This window comes from Catharus ustulatus, chromosome 3 (assembly GCF_009819885.2).
Source record: "Catharus ustulatus isolate bCatUst1 chromosome 3, bCatUst1.pri.v2, whole genome shotgun sequence".
In the NCBI taxonomy this organism is placed as follows: Eukaryota; Metazoa; Chordata; class Aves; order Passeriformes; family Turdidae; genus Catharus; species Catharus ustulatus.
Genome location: NC_046223.1, coordinates 20,454,826 through 20,470,531, shown reverse-complemented (window position 1 = coordinate 20,470,531; position 15,706 = coordinate 20,454,826). Strand labels below are relative to the sequence as shown.

The 15,706-nt window shown below is 51.2% G+C and overlaps 2 protein-coding genes across 2 annotated transcripts; both read left to right on the top strand.

The window, feature by feature from the left end:
- Nucleotides 1–3,666: 3,666 nt before the first annotated feature.
- On the top strand, nt 3,667–5,960 carry LOC116993343 (acrosin-like). The gene is made up of 5 exons (XM_033053740.1): nt 3,667–3,737; nt 4,102–4,341; nt 4,637–4,902; nt 5,171–5,316; nt 5,775–5,960. The coding sequence occupies exons 1-5, from the start codon at nt 3,667–3,669 to the stop codon at nt 5,958–5,960; spliced, it is 909 nt and encodes a 302-aa protein (XP_032909631.1).
- Nucleotides 5,961–11,678: 5,718 nt separating this feature from the next.
- LOC116993340 (acrosin-like) lies at nt 11,679–13,972 on the top strand. Its single transcript, XM_033053737.1, has 5 exons — nt 11,679–11,749; nt 12,054–12,293; nt 12,589–12,854; nt 13,123–13,268; nt 13,787–13,972. The coding sequence occupies exons 1-5, from the start codon at nt 11,679–11,681 to the stop codon at nt 13,970–13,972; spliced, it is 909 nt and encodes a 302-aa protein (XP_032909628.1).
- Nucleotides 13,973–15,706: the final 1,734 nt, after the last annotated feature.

The window sequence follows — 15,706 nt, the reverse complement described above, 5'->3', positions numbered from 1 at the left end:
TTGCATCCCACCTCATATCTTCCCCATGCTCACAGGAAGAAGCACAGATCCACTCTTGGGGTGTACCCCATCTCCCTAGCTGGGGTCATCTGCCCCTGATAATAGGGAATCTGCGATGAGACTCGGAGAAGGTCCTCTTTAGTCTCCTTCCTGAATTTCTGATGGGCCTCTTCAATCCTATCTTCCATTTTCAGTACATGCTCCACCAGGTGTGTTTCCACAGCTGAGATTTTTGTTTCTGTTGGGCCGTGCACAATGCCTTCATAGTACCAGAGCCTCTTTGTCACTGCACTATTGTCTGTCTCATCCTTCTCCTTCCACTGCAGTGTTGCTATGGTAGGGGTGTACATTTGCAGCCAGAATTGTGCAAGTCTGAACCACATCACTGTACATTTTACAATGTCTGGACTCTTAGTGTCTGGGTTGCCATCTGAGAAAAGGACTTCTAGCCAGTTTTCTTAAGTGTTGGATTTCTTGCTCCATGGTCTTCCTGAGGCCTTCATGCATTTAGAGAACTTCTGGGCGTAGGTATTTTTCTTTCACATTTGAGCTGTGTCCAGAGGCTGAGAGGTTTGGGTCTCCTTGCAATCCCCTGGTCAATACCCACACCATGTGACAAGGATCCCAAATGCCTCACTTTAGTACCATCCAAAATCGTACCATAGCCTGCGATGCCCCAGATTCAGACCAATCAATTTAATATAGACTCATTGGGCCCCTGGCTGAGATCTTTTCTCAGATTGCGAAGGCTTTCTAAGAACGCCAACTTGGTGATTATTTCTGGTTCCAATTCCTCTGCTGGCTGTGAGGGTCCTGACTCCCCATTATCGTCCAATTGGGTGAATGGATTTGGTTTTGTGTTTCCTTCTCTGGACCAGGGCAATTGCTGTTTGCTTAGGCTCCCCATCTGGTTTAGCTGCAGCCAGAGAGCCTGGGATGTCTTCTCACTCACCCTTCTGCCCCTCTGGCTGTATTTGCTTCCCTGCAGTGTCTACAGTGTGCAATAAGCATTACCCAGGGCCCAGCACACTGCAATGAGCTTTTTCTCTTTAGAGCTGTCGTAATTCTCTTTCAGATAGTTCCCCACCTCAGCTGTATTCTGAATTTGTTCAGGGGCAAAGTTCCAAACTATTGAGGCAGAGAACTCCTTTCCAGGCATCACAGGGTTTGGCCTATGTCCTTCCACATCCCACATCACTCAGGATTTTCCACCACTGAGCCAGATGTCTGGATAACCTCTCTGGAAATCTCAACCCTGATTCAAAATGTTCTGTAGGTCTTATGGAGGAGAGTTAGCAGAATTTAAAAAAAAAGAAAATATGGTATCTTTAACATCCAGAGGGAGCTGAATATTCTCAAAAGGTGACATGCCAGATCTGAAGAGGAAGGAGATAAAAGGCTGGGAAATATATTCCCCTATTTTTCCACCAATTGTGGAAAATTGTGTAATTGTTAATAAATCCCCAAAAATGACTGCCAAGACCAGCACAGGTAAACAGCAGAGAATACACATCCCAAATAACTCTCATTGCCTCTGATGTTATCTTTCCATAAATCATTACCAGAGAGCATATCAACACAGCAATTCTGATTCATGTCCCTGATATGAAGAAGATCTATACCAGGGCCAACATTGCCAATTCATAAGGATAAGCAAACATGCCTAGGTGCCAGGAAGCCATTATTGAAGCAGGCAGCATGGTGACCACTGACTGTTGTACTCAATACAAAGTCTTTCAGACAAGAATATTATTTTGTTTTATTTTTCACTTTCTCTTTTCCCCTTAAGTTGGGCAACAAATTTTGTCTCATTTTGAGACAATTTAAAAGAGAACCATCTGGGTTATCTTCTTTAGACTTCCAAGAATCCTTTTCCGCCACTAAGGAATAAATACTAATAAATGAAAGTGAAAACAAAACACAACAAAACAAAAACCCAAACCTCAATGTTTTATTAACAAACCAAGTCCCAACAAGCAGGAAAAAAATAAAAAGTAAATAACTTGTACGTATCAAAATAAACCTCACCACCCCACCAGGACAAAAGGAGACCCAAAATGTTGGAGAATACCCATACGCATCAACTTCTCCCCCTTTGCAAAGCAGGGGCCTCACAGAGTAGATGAAGGCCCAGCAGGAGATGAAGGCCTCGTGGCTCATCTGATGCTGACCTCCTCCACATGGCAAAGAACAGCAGAACAGCCATGGCAGGTGAAATAGCTGGGCTGGAGCCACTTGGTGTGTTCTCTCCACAGCTTGATGCAGTTCACAGTGGTTTGGGTTGGAGTGGGAAAGCTCCGCTCCTACCAGTGTGATATCCCTGGTCTTGGACAAGCAGCTGCTCAGTTTGCCTCCAGGCAGCCCAAAAATCACTACTGCAGCTTGCCCAAGACAAGGAAAGGAAAAGCTTTTGCCTAGGCAAAAACCAAGCCACCCATGATAAAATCATGCCACACAGACCCCTCAAAAACCTGGGCAGGGAGCTTTTAAAAAAACATCCATCCAAAAGAAAAACACTGCTTTCCCCCAACCTCACACACACAAGGTCCTGGGGTTGCAGGGTCTCAAAGATACAGGAACAATTTGTGGAAAGAGAGCAGAGGATATTTGAATACGCTGTCATAGTAAATCACTCCAGGGCACTAAGGTACAGGTTGCCCAGAGCAGTGTGGAACTCTGCGTTTCCCACAGTCAGGGTCAGCACAGAAGACACAGACAATTTCAGGAATAAGTGTAATTTACTGTAATTGAAAACTTCAAAGAATTGCAAAAGGATAAGCTAATGAATCTAATAATTAATAAAAAAGACTGCCTACTCTGGGCTTACAGTGATGAAAAAAGACACATCACAAGTTACCTTAATACTTTACCATGATTCAGGTCTGCCCATCAACTCGGGGAAGCCACTGTTGCAATACTGGACAACCAGTATTAGCAAGAAAATTCTGCCAGTGTCTTCACCTACAGGTAACAAGGTTTCTGTGAGGGGGTCCTGTTTTTATACTGTTCAATAAACAAGATACCAAAACTTCTAGCTCAGTGACATCTGGTTTCAGACTCCTACAAGAATGCTCCCAAGGCCTTGGAGGGCTTCAGGAGGAATCAAGGGGAGTTGTCTGGGATTCTACACCCCTACAACAAGGTCAGATGAGGCCTAGTCCCTTTTCTAAATAGGGAAGGGTAAATCCATGTATTGCCCGTGAGTGGATATAGAAAACATTTGGCTGGAAGGTCAATCTAGAGACCAACTTTTTGTCCAGAGCTGTTGTTCCTGCCTCGGCCAGGGCCTGTTGGTCAGCACTTAGTACTTCAATGCACCAGCCCTCAAAATGTTCAAGGACAGCTTCTGAGCCAGGCTCTGAGCAGCCTTCTCCAGTGCAAGCTATCCCTCTGTGCCCAAGGCAAGGGGGTCAGAGCTAGAGGATCCCCAAGGTCCCTTCCACTCCACACCTTTCTATGGCTCACTGATCCCATATTGCCCCTCCCCCAGCAGCCCGAGTTCCACAGAGCCCCACGGTGCCCAGAACATGGAACCCAGCCGTCTGTGACATCAGCCCCAGGGCCGAGGGCACCACGGGCAGCGCAGCTGCTGCGGGCATTGCGGCTGTGGCTGTGCTGCTGCACGGAGCCCTCAGTGCTTGCAGCTGACACGAGCCTCTGGCAGCCATGAATCGGCTCGGCCTCCTCGTCCTGCTCACCATGGCTGGGCTGGCACATGGCATACAGTACCCCTGTGGGTAAGTGGCCCCAGGCCCTGGGAGGGAGCCATGGCAACACTTGGGGCCTTCCCTGCAGAGGGCCCGCCTGTCCCCCATGGCCGGGCCCCAGCTTCCCACCCGCCACGGGGCAGCCTCAGTTTCTTGCCAGCAGCCAGGTGCTGGCACGGACAGACGCACACCCCAAGGGCTGCCCTGGCCTGCTGTGCGTGCCAGTCCTTGTGGGGAGGGCACAGGGCTGAGCTTCAGCCGCAGCCACAGCCTGAGCCACAGCCTGAGAGATGGCCTGAGTCTCAGCCTGAGCCACAGCCTGAGCCACAGCCTGAGCCACAGCCTGAGCCACAGCAGGCCGTGGTGCAGCTTGGAAATTGCTTTCTTCTTGCAGAGGGAGCTGCGGGTTCCGAGCTCCAGTATCTGCCTACACCCCCACGAATTATTACTACAGCAACGTTTATGACTACGGCTTGACACGTATTGTGGGAGGCTCAAATGCCAGGGAAGCATCCTGGCCATGGATGGTCAGCATCCAGATTGCTTATGCACAAGGCAATCAGCATTGGTGTGGAGGGTCTCTCATCACTTCAGACTGGGTCCTCACAGCAGCCCATTGCTTCGACAAGATTAGGTAAGGAGGAGCAGGGAACGGGGACATCCCCACAACACCAGCAGGTGCCCTGTCAGCAGCTCCACCTGCTATTCCCATCCCCTTCCCTCTCAGACAGCCCAGCTGCCACACTGCTCAGGAGAAGCCTGGCCTTGTGCCAAGACTACCTAGCAGCCTTCAGCTTGACATGAGGGCGCTCACACCTGCTGGAGCATGGCTCCCTCTCTGCCTTGCCAAGCAGAGGTCTTGCAAACTGGCAAGCTGCTGTGGCACCTGGATCTGCTCGCTCTCAGCCCTCTCTCCATCTCCTTTCCAGCAACCTCAGCATGGTGTATGTGATGATTGGAGCCACCCAGTTGTCTCGGCCAGGCCCTGGGGCTGTAGCACGCACTATCAACAAGGTGGTGATACACCGGGACTACAAGCGTATCGACTTCAGATACGATATCGCCCTGATGCAATTGAACCAACCTGTCCAGTGCAGCTCCTACATCCAGCTGGCCTGTGTGGCTACCCCCACTCTGAAAGTCTCAGAGCTCAGCAACTGCTGGATTGCTGGATGGGGTCAAACTACTAAAAGATGTGAGTTCCAAGAGCGGTTCCTGGGCCAGCTCAGCACGCTGGGGAGGGGGTTTGGGCTTCCCCAGAGCAGTGGTCATAGCCAGGCTGCACGATGCAAGCCTCTGCAGAGATGGGCCTGGCCCACACCCCAGAGGCAGGCAGCAGGGACACAGTGCACAAGTGCCTCTGCAGAGGGAAAGGCAAACCGTAGGGAAATTGATCTCCCCTACAGACAGATGAGAAGAACTGGCATGGTGCTGCCAGGGCTTATTCCTTTCTCTGCTCACAGCTGCAGGTAAAACTGGCCACCTGCAGGAGGCCAAGGTCCGGCTCATCGATGTCCAGCTCTGCAACAGCACTGACTGGTATGCAGGGGATATCCACCCCTACAACTTGTGTGCTGGTTACCCAGAGGGCAACATTGACGCCTGCAAGGTAGGAGCATGCCATGAGCCACTCAGCCCCCAGCAGCACCAGCAGCCCGGGCACCTCCACCCCAACACAGCCCAGGGCCTGCTTTGCCCTCCCAGCCCCAGCTCCCCCCAACTGCTGTGGAGGCTCCCCACACACTCCCCATCCACACCTGCCTGCCCAGTGCGCCCCTGTGCCAGAAAGCCCAGAAAGCCCAGCTAGTGCTCTTGGCAGGCCAGAAGTCTTGGTGCAAAACCTCCATCCACTGCACATCCAGGAGCCCTGTGCAGAGAGGACAGAGGGAACCCTACCATACAGGACCCCAAGCCATTCACAGCCAAGCTTCTGGAGGTTCCAGCCCCTGAGCAGAGCCTTCCTCTGCCTGGAATACAGCTCTGGCAGGGGCTGTGGGACAGAAGGAGACAGCCCCAGTGCAGGCTGGGGCCACCAACATCACCTTAATCCTCTCTGCTCTGCTGCAGGGTGACAGCGGTGGGCCTCTCATGTGCCAGGACAACAGTGCTGACTACTGGTGGGTCGTTGGAATAACCAGCTTTGGAAATGGCTGTGGCAGAGCAAGGCAGCCTGGAGTCTACATCTCCACTCAACACTTCTATGAGTGGATCGATTTCAACATGCGTACACAGGCAGTTGAAACTGCTTCTTGAGCAGCAGGGCCAACAGGATCCAGGGCAGGCTGCACTGCACCACAACCTTTTCCTGCTGGGATCATGCCTGCTGATCTAAAAGCAGCCTCAGTGTGAAACGCCTGCTCCATCCTTCCCACACTCCTCCCCTGTGTGCATGCAGATACTGGAGTTGACTTAATAGTCCCAATAAAAATACCTTTGTTCACAGATATCGGGCCTGTCTGTGCATTTCCAATTCCTGGGCAAAGTAAGGACTGCCACAATTGGCACCTGCAGAATGAGCCCGCCAGGCACAAAGGGACACAGTGGCTCCAAAGAGCCCCAGAGTGCCTGGTCACACAGGACAGTGCTCTGAGCCACCATGGGCTGGAGGAATGTGGCACATCAAGCCTAGGAAGGGGATAGGATAAAAGCAGACACCTTGCACATGGTGCTCAAAGGCACATGGGCTGCTGATTAGAGCCTGCTGTGAGCCTGGGCTAATGGGAACAGACCTGGGAAACTCCCAGGCATGACAAGGGAAACTCCTGGCTCCTGACTGGAGTGCCAGTGCCCTGAGGCAGAGCCAGATTTCACAGGCAGTAAAGGGGCATTGCTGTGCCGGATGGTCACACTTCACAGATACCCAAAGGAAGAGCTGGGCTCATTCCTGGGGAGAGGAACCTGGAAGGAACTGTAGGAGAGCACACCAGGAATGCCATGGATGGCCAAGGGGAGTGGGCCAAGAGCAGCTGCAACACCAAGGCTGTTCACAGGCAGGGCCAACCTGTGAGCCAGGGAGATCCCTGAGCTTGGCTCCATATTTGGGAGGAGACGAGGGCAGAGAAATGGAGGAGTGAATCAAGGTGAGAGGGCTGTATAAGCCTGGCAAATGGAGAGAAGGGGCTATCAAAGAGCCAGGTGCACAGACACAAACTGCAGCTCAGTGTGCTGCTTTGCCTAAGTGCTGCACATAATCACCACAGGATGGGAAAGAAACTTGTTAATTAACCAATCATCTACAAACTGTACAAATTTGCCCCAAAATTTATACCTTTTTCAATCTAGCTTTGATACTGATTTGTGGGAGGAGGAATGGTAGAGGAACACCGTGGGGAAGACTTCTTGACGGCAGTTGCTGTCCTTTCAAAGGTGAAGGCGAGTGAATGTTGAGTTTCTTCATCTATCAGAAGGCTTCAAACTGCATTGGGCTAGGTGTCACTTTGCCTCCTTCTGGATAGTCCTCTTGGCTTCAAGTGATGCCTTAAAGAACCTAGAAATGAAACAACACACTTTTGACATAATATTAGTACCGGAGGTAATATAAAAGGCTGATGTTTATTGCAGGCTTCCAGGCGCAGATATGGCATGTGTCTACAGAATTCCGCCGCCATATGGGGTGTATACAGTTTTACAAGCTCAGCAAATTACCATATTTGACCACCAAAAATCATCAATTAGGACACATATGGTGAAGTAATTACTCCCTCGGTTGAAAGGTCTCTAAATTCTCCACCGCACCCTCCCCATCCCCTCGCCAGATGGAAACTAAATTTTGTTTATGAAAATGTGTCCCAAAGAGCTGTTTCCAGCCTTGGTTCCCAAGAAGAACCAAAGCAGGATTCAGGCCTTGTAACCCCCATGGCTTAGAGCTCTGAGATATGTTTTGTCTTTCTGCTCAGGAAATACACACGGAAAAGTATTGGGAAAAGTAGCTACAGATACGTCAACAGGCTACAGAGCTACAAACACACGTGTAAAGAAGACAGAGAATATGTAAAAGAAAAATAGTTAAAAATCAACCTGGTGTCGCCAAGCCAATGGAGTCCAGTCTCATGGCAGGTGGCACTCTTCCCTTTGTGTTAATCAAGATGGGCTGTGCTGAAAACAACCACCCCAAATGTGTTCTGGTCCCCAACACCCTGGCATAAGCTCCTTCAAATATTTCCTAATGTCAGAAGCTGCCTGCTCACTAAGGACACAGAGTGCAAGAGTGTCACTTAGGGCTCGGGATGGCCATTAATCTGCCCAGCGAGCAGACCAGCTTAGAGCTGCCCAGTCATCCTGGAACAACCTTTTTGTACTGCCTTGGCAAAATTCTGCTGCCCAAACAACTTCTCCCAGTTCTGTACAACCTCAGCCATGGATGTCCCCTCACTGAAACCAAGGACATTTCCCATCACATCAGACATATTGAGGCATGTGAAACACCTTTTTGCAATCCCTTTTTCAGCCCCTTCTATGTGTGCCCAGGGACCATAGCCCCCATAGTATGGCACAAGGGGCACAAGGCTCTCCCTGTGCCTGTCTCCAAAAGGCTTTGAGCAGAGACTCAAGTCCCGCCACCGAACAATATATGGGGGTCTCCACAATTCCTCTGTGGCCACATTAGGCTGACCATACCTGCATGGCAAGGCATCACGCATGCCTTCTCCACTCACTCACTAGCCATGATTACCCCAAATTGGCACCAAGTATCACAACAATAGAGAGACTCAAATCCACCCTTTTCATTTACACAGACTCTGCACACAGAGTTATGACACTCCTCCTCAGGCTCCTTCCTACTCCAAAAATTCCAACAAGTGGGATGTTTGGAGGAGGGAGCTTCAGAGGTACTCCTCTACAATGCCATGTGGGCTGCCATAATGCTGAGGAACTCCCTGTGCAACAATTCTGGAGGCACGGGTGTCTCCGTCAGAGTTGCATATGTCTCATTCCATAAAGAGCCACTGGCTCCTGCTCCGGCTCTCACTGTTGTCCTGGTTTAAACAACAGGCGTCTGCCAAGGAAGGCAGGAACCTGCTTTGGTATGGAAAATATGATCCCCTTCCCTTCAAATTCTTATAGCTTACTGGGTTTTCAGATATGAGATACAGGGCTAACAGTTCTTTTCTCGTGTGTCTAATAAGGCAAACAACCAACAGGAACAGAAACCCAGTAGGAGCCTTCTCTCAGCCGCAGGCACTTTCCCCTGGGTGCAGTTCCGGGCACAGCCAGCAGGGGCGCTGCTGGCTCCCGGCTGGGCAGGGCACTTGCGATGATTCCCCCGCGCCTGCAGGGGGCGCTGTGCTGCGGGATCGGCTGCTGGTCTCACGCAGTAACGGTGGAAGAGATGGAAAAGGGGCTTCCTTTGGAAACTCACGGGAAACAGCCGGTCTCAATGCCACTCGGAAAGCTGAATGGACTGCAGCAAGAACCTCGGAGCAACAGATTGGAACAGCAGAGGCAGACCCATCCCAGAGTGACAAGTGTAGCAAAGATTCCGGAGTCATGCCAGAAGCCAAGGAGTGTTCAGACAGGCACAGAGTGTTGGGTTGATGTGCAGCAAAAAAGCCCAAATCAGCAGCAGAAAACAGCACAGCTGGGCAGTGGCTGCCCGGCTCCTGCAAGCAGCAGCCACAAACAGCTGGAAGAGAAGACCTGCGAGAAGCAGGTGGGAGTCAGGATTCACTTCCCAGTGAGGCTGGGTGTTGGAAAGGTCCCAGTCCAACAGCTGCTCTTGCAAGCAGAAGCTCACCCATAGAAAGGAGAAAAACAGTGCAGGACAGAATTCCAATGGTGGCAGCAAATTCTTTCCACAACAGCAGCAAACCCAGCCCTTCCCCTCTGCCCCGAGGGTGAGAGTGAGGAGCTGTGCTGAGACCCTCACCCCTCCACCAAAATCTCACATTATCTCTACACTTCCCAAGAAAACCCTCCTACTCAGAGACTGGAGCAAACTGCCCCCTTCCTCTACTCCTTGGCTACATTTTTGTCTCTTTTAGATATCCACAATTCCCATCTCTTAGGCAAAAAATGGGAGAAGATTGCCTGAGAGAAGAGAAAAAGGAGGGACCAAAAAAATCCCAAACTCCAGTAAGTGTCCATTGAAATCCCTGACTGGTGCCACAGCTCCCTGTGCCCTCTGTCATGCACAGTGTGAGCAGTTCACGGCCTCTGGTCCTGGGTTCCCCCCATCCAGAGCTCAATCTGCAGCTGGCACTGCAGCTCCACACCCAGCTCTCTGTTCCAAATGGATTCCTCAGCAGCTGCCTGCCTCACGGACTGCACAGCCTCATCCTGCAAGAACAGGGGCCTAAAGTAAGCAGCCGAGAGTGTTCTTACAAGGGCAGGTTCTAAAAGGGCCAGGGGCAATGGGGTTACAGTGACAGAGAGTTGCTTTAGATGAGATCATATGAAGTAAATCTTGACTGTGAGGCTGCTGAGACACTAGCAGGTGTTACCCAGAGCAGCTGTAATTGCCTGTTTTTCATGTTGGTAGGGTCAGCACAGAAGGCACAGACATCAACCTGTGGAAGAAATGTAATTGACTGGAACTCAACCCGGCAGTAATTTCAAAGAATTGCACATGGATAAGTAAGCAGGACGTTAAATCATTCGCAAAGAATTGCAAAAGGAGAACCCACTGACACAGTGAAGAACTGGAGAACCACTCCCACCAACTGGGAAATCCTGCAGGTGCCTTGCCCTACAGGCAACATGGTTTCTGACTGCGCTGTGGGTGGGCCTCGTTTTCATACCTGTTATAAGTCCACATTATATTATTGGCTTTTCACAAATATTAAAATGGATGCTCAATGTATAATGCTGGAAAACTTTGCTGTATGAACATAGTTTCTTTTAGCTCAACTATTAACAAAACTTAGAAATTGTAATGTGATAAGTATGTATTTTTCTTGAATTGTAACATGGTGAGGTAAAGAGTTTTTGTTGGTGTAACTAACTCAGAGAATTGTAAAATACATTATCCTATCGGGATGAAGACAGGGGTGATAAACACTAGAACTCCAGGGAAGGCATTTATTGATCTCTGTTATCAGGGACTGTGCCAACAGGAAGGAGCCACTAGGAGAAAAATAAAAAATGTTGATTTACAAGTTGGGGGGTGGAGGATGATTTTGATTAATACATAAGGGTCTATGAATATGCAACAGGTTGATGCATTTAACAAAGTGTTTTCCCAGTTATTGAGAACTCTTGAGGGAATGTCAAGTACACAGCCATTATAACCTTTTGCTTTATTGTTTCTCTTACTGCATTTACTAAGTCTTTTCTATTTTACCAAGAAAGTGAATCTCGTTTTCACATACTGTTGAATAAACAAGATACCAAGACTTCTAGTTCAGTGACATCTGGTTTCAGACTCCTACTAGGATGCTCCCAAATCCTGGGAGGGCTTCAGGAGGAATCAAGGGGAGTTGTCTGTGATTCTAAACTCCTACAACAAGGTCAGATGAGGCCTAGTCCCTTTTCTAAATAGGGAAGGGTAAATCCATGTATTGCCCGTGAGTGGATATAGAAAACATTTGGCTGGAAGGTCAATCTAGAGACCAGCTTTTTGTCCAGAGCTGTTGTTCCTGCCTCGGCCAGGGCCTGTTGGTCAGCACTTAGTACTTCAATGCACCAGCCCTCAAAATGTTCAAGGACTGCTTCTGAGTCAGGCTCTGAGCAGCCTTCTCCAGTGCAAGCTATCCCTCTGTGCCCAAGGCAAGGGGGTCAGAGCTAGAGGATCCCCAAGGTCCCTTCCACTCCAGACCATTCTATGGCTCACTGATTCCATATTGCCCCTCCCCCAGTGGGGCCCGAGTTCCACAGAGTCCCACGGTGCCCAGAACATGAAACCCAGCCCTCTGTGACATCAGCCCCAGGGCCGAGGGCACCACGGGCAGCGCAGCTGCTGCGGGCATTGCGGCTGTGGCTGTGCTGCTGCACGGAGCCCTCAGTGCTTGCAGCTGACACGTGCCTCTGGCAGCCATGAATCGGCTCGGCCTCCTCGTCCTGCTCACCGTGGCTGGGCTGGTACATGGCTTACAGTACCCCTGTGGGTAAGTGGCCCCAGGCCCTGGGAGGGAGCCATGGCAACACCTGGGGCCTTCCCTGCAGAGGGCCCGCCTGTCCCCCATGGCCGGGCCCCAGCTTCCCATCCGCCATGGGGCAGCCTCAGTTCCTTGCCAGCAGCCAGGTGCTGGCACGGACAGACGCACACCCCAAGGGCTGCCCTGGCCTGCTGTGCATGCCAGCCCTTGTGGGGAGGGCACAGGGCTGAGCTTCAGCCTGAGCCACAGCCTGAGCCACAGCCTGAGCCACAGCAGGCCGTGATGCAGCTTGGAAATTGCTTTTTTCTTGCAGAGGGAGCTGCGGGTTCCGAGCTCCAGTACCTGCCTACACCCCCACGAATTATTACTACAGCAACGTTTATGACTACGGCTTGACACGTATTGTTGGAGGCTCAAATGCCAGGGAAGCATCCTGGCCATGGATGGTCAGCATCCAGCATCCTTATGCACAAGGCAATAAGCATTGGTGTGGAGGGTCTCTCATCTCTTCAGACTGGGTCCTCACAGCAGCCCATTGCTTCGACAAAATTGAGTAAGGAGGAGCAGGGAACGGGGACATCCCCACAACACCAGCAGGTGCCCTGTCAGCAGCTCCACCTGCTATTCCCATCCCCTTCCCTCTCAGACAGCCCAGCTGCCACACTGCTCAGGAGAAGCCTGGCCTTGTGCCAAGACTACCTAGCAGCCTTCAGCTTGACATGAGGGCGCTCACACCTGCTGGAGCATGGCTCCCTCTCTGCCTTGCCAAGCAGAGGTCTTGCAAACTGGCAAGCTGCTGTGGCACCTGGATCTGCTCGCTCTCAGCCCTCTCTCCATCTCCTTTCCAGCAACATCAGCCTGGTGTATGTGGTGATTGGAGCCACCCAGTTGTCTCGGCCAGGCCCTGGGGCTGTAGCACGCACTATCAACAAGGTGGTGATACACCGGGACTACAAGCGTATCGACTTCAGATACGATATCGCCCTGATGCAATTGAACCAACCTGTCCAGTGCAGCTCCTACATCCAGCTGGCCTGTGTGGCTACCCCCACTCTGAAAGTCTCAGAGCTCAGCAACTGCTGGATTGCTGGATGGGGACGAACTACTAAAAGATGTGAGTTCCAAGAGCGGTTCCTGGGCCAGCTCAGCACACTGGGGAGGAGGTTTGGGCTTCCCCAGAGCAGTGGTCATAGCCAGGCTGCACGATGCAAGCCTCTGCAGACATGGGCCTGGCCCACACCCCAGAGGCAGGCAGCAGGGACACAGTGCACAAGTGCCTCTGCAGAGGGAAAGGCAAACCGTAGGGAAATTGATCTCCCCTACAGACAGATGAGAAGAACTGGCATGGTGCTGCCAGGGCTTATTCCTTTCTCTGCTCACAGCTGCAGACAAACCTGACAACCTGCAGGAGGCCAAGGTCCGGCTCATCGATGTCCAGCTCTGCAACAGCACTGACTGGTATGCAGGGGAAATCCACCCCTACAACTTGTGTGCTGGTTACCCAGAAGGCAACATTGACTCCTGCAAGGTAGGAGCATGCCATGAGCCCCTCAGCCCCCAGCAGCACCAGCAGCCCGGGCACCTCCACCCCAACACAGCCCAGGGCCTGCTTTGCCCTCCCAGCCCCAGCTCCCCCCAACTGCTGTGGGGGCTTCCCATGCACTCCCCATCCACACCTGCCTGCCCAGTGCCCCCCTGTGCCTGAAAGCCTAGAAAGCCCAGCTAGTGCTCTTGGCAGCCCAGAGGTCTTGGAGCAAAACCTCCATCCACTGCACATCCAGGAGCCCTGTGCAGAGAGGACAGAGGGAACCCTACCCTACCCTACCCTACCCTACCCTACCCTACCCTACCCTACCCTACCCTACCCTACCCTACCCTACCCTACCCCAAGCCATTCACAGCCAAGCTTCTAGAGGCTCCAGCCCCTGAGCAGAGCCTTCCTCTGCCTGGAATACAGTTCTGGCAGGGGCTGTGGGACAGAAGGAGACAGCCTCAGTGCAGGCAGGGGCCACCAACATCTCCTTAATCCTCTCTGCTTTGCTGCAGGGTGACAGCGGTGGGCCTCTCATGTGCCAGGACAACAGTGCTGACTACTGGTGGGTCGTTGGACTGACCAGCTTTGGAAATGGCTGTGGCAGAGCAAGGCAGCCTGGAGTCTACATCTCCACTCAACACTTCTATGAGTGGATCGATTTCAACATGCGTACACAGGCAGTTGAAACTGCTTCTTGAGCAGCAGGGCCAACAGGATCCAGGGCAGGCTGCACTGCACCACAACCTTTTCCTGCTGGGATCATGCCTGCTGATCTAAAACCAGCCTCAGTGTGAAACGCCTGCTCCATCCTTCCCACACTCCTCCCCTGTGTGCATGCAGATACTGGAGCTGACTTAATAGTGCCAATAAAAATACCTTTGTTCACAGATATTGGGCCTGTCTGTGCATTTCCAATTCCTGGGCAAAGTAAGGACTGCCACAATTGGCAACTGCAGAATGAGCCCGCCAGGCACAAAGGGACACAGTGGCTCCAAAGAGCCCCAGAGTGCCTGGTCACAGAGGACAGTGCTCTGAGCCACCATGGGCGGGAGGAAGCTGGCACATCAAGCCTAGGAAGGGGATAGGACAAAAGCAGACACCTTGCACATGGTGCTCAAAGGCACATGGGCTGCTGATTAGAGCCTGCTGTGAGCCTGGGCTAAAGGGAACAGACCTGGGAAACTCCCAGGCATGACAAGGGAAACTCCTGGCTCCTGACTGGAGTGCCAGTGCCCTGAGGCAGAGCCAGATTTCACAGGCAGTAAAGGGGCATTGCTGTGCCAGGTGGTCACAGGTCACAGATATTCAAAGGAAGAGCTGGGCTCATTCCTGGGGAGAGGAACCTGGAAGGAACAGTAGGAGAGCACATCAGGAATATCATGGAAGGCCAAGGGGAGTGGGCCAAGAGCAGCTGCAACACCAAGGCTGTTCACAGGCAGGGCCTACCTGTGAGCCAGGGAGATCCCTGAGCTTGGCTCCATATTTGGGAGGAGATGAGGGCAGAGAAAAGGGAGGAGTCAAGCAAGATGAGAGAGCTGTATAAGCCTGGCAAATAGAGAGAAGGGGCTATCAAAGAGCACAGACACAAACTGCAGCTTGGTGTGCTGCTTTGCCTGAGTGCTGCACATAATCACCACAGGATGCGAAAGAAACTTGTTAGTTAACCAATCATCTACAAACTGTACAAATTTGCCCCAAAATTTATACCTTTTTCAATCACGCTTTGATACTGATTGGTGGGAGGAGGAATGGTGGAGGAACATCGTGGGGAAGACTTCTTGAAGGCGGTTGTTGTCCTTTCAAAGGTGAAGGCGAGTGAATGTTGAGTTTCTTCATCTGTCAGAAGGCTTCAAACTGCATTGGGCTAGGTGTCACTTTGCCTCCTTCTGGATAGTCCTCTTGGCTTCAAGTGATGCCTTAAAGAACCTAGAAATGAAACAACACACTTTTGACATAATATTAGTACCGGAGGTAATATAAAAGGCTGATGTTTATTGAAGGCTTCCAGGCGCAGATTTGGCATGTGTCTACAGAATTCCGCCGCCATATGGGGTGTATACAGTTTTACAAGCTCAGCAAATTACCATATTTGACCACCAAAAATCATCAATTAGGACACATATGGTGACATAATTACTCCCTCAGTTGATGGGTCTCTAAATTCTCCACCGCACCCTCCCCATCCCCTCGCCAGATGGAAACTAAATTTTGTTTATGAAAATGTGTCCCAAAGAGCTGTTTCCAGCCTTGGTTCCCAAGAAGAACCAAAGCAGGATTCAGGCCTTGTACCCCCCATGGATTAGAGCTCTGAGTTATGTTTTGTCTTTCTGCTCTGGAAATACACATGGAAAAGTATTGGGAAAAGTAGCTACAGATACATCAACAGGTTACAGAGCTACAAATACATGTGTAAAGAAGACAGAGAATATATA

Coding starts and splice junctions, on each gene's coding strand:
- LOC116993343 (XM_033053740.1), top strand. CDS start 3,667: ATGAATCGGCTCGGCCTCCTCGTCCTGCTCACCATGGCTGGGCTGGCA. Junction 3,738..4,101: donor GGCATACAGTACCCCTGTGG/GTAAGTGGCCCC, acceptor TTCTTCTTGCAG/AGGGAGCTGCGGGTTCCGAG. Junction 4,903..5,170: donor GGGTCAAACTACTAAAAGAT/GTGAGTTCCAAG, acceptor CTCTGCTCACAG/CTGCAGGTAAAACTGGCCAC.
- LOC116993340 (XM_033053737.1), top strand. CDS start 11,679: ATGAATCGGCTCGGCCTCCTCGTCCTGCTCACCGTGGCTGGGCTGGTA. Junction 11,750..12,053: donor GGCTTACAGTACCCCTGTGG/GTAAGTGGCCCC, acceptor TTTTTCTTGCAG/AGGGAGCTGCGGGTTCCGAG. Junction 12,294..12,588: donor CATTGCTTCGACAAAATTGA/GTAAGGAGGAGC, acceptor TCTCCTTTCCAG/CAACATCAGCCTGGTGTATG.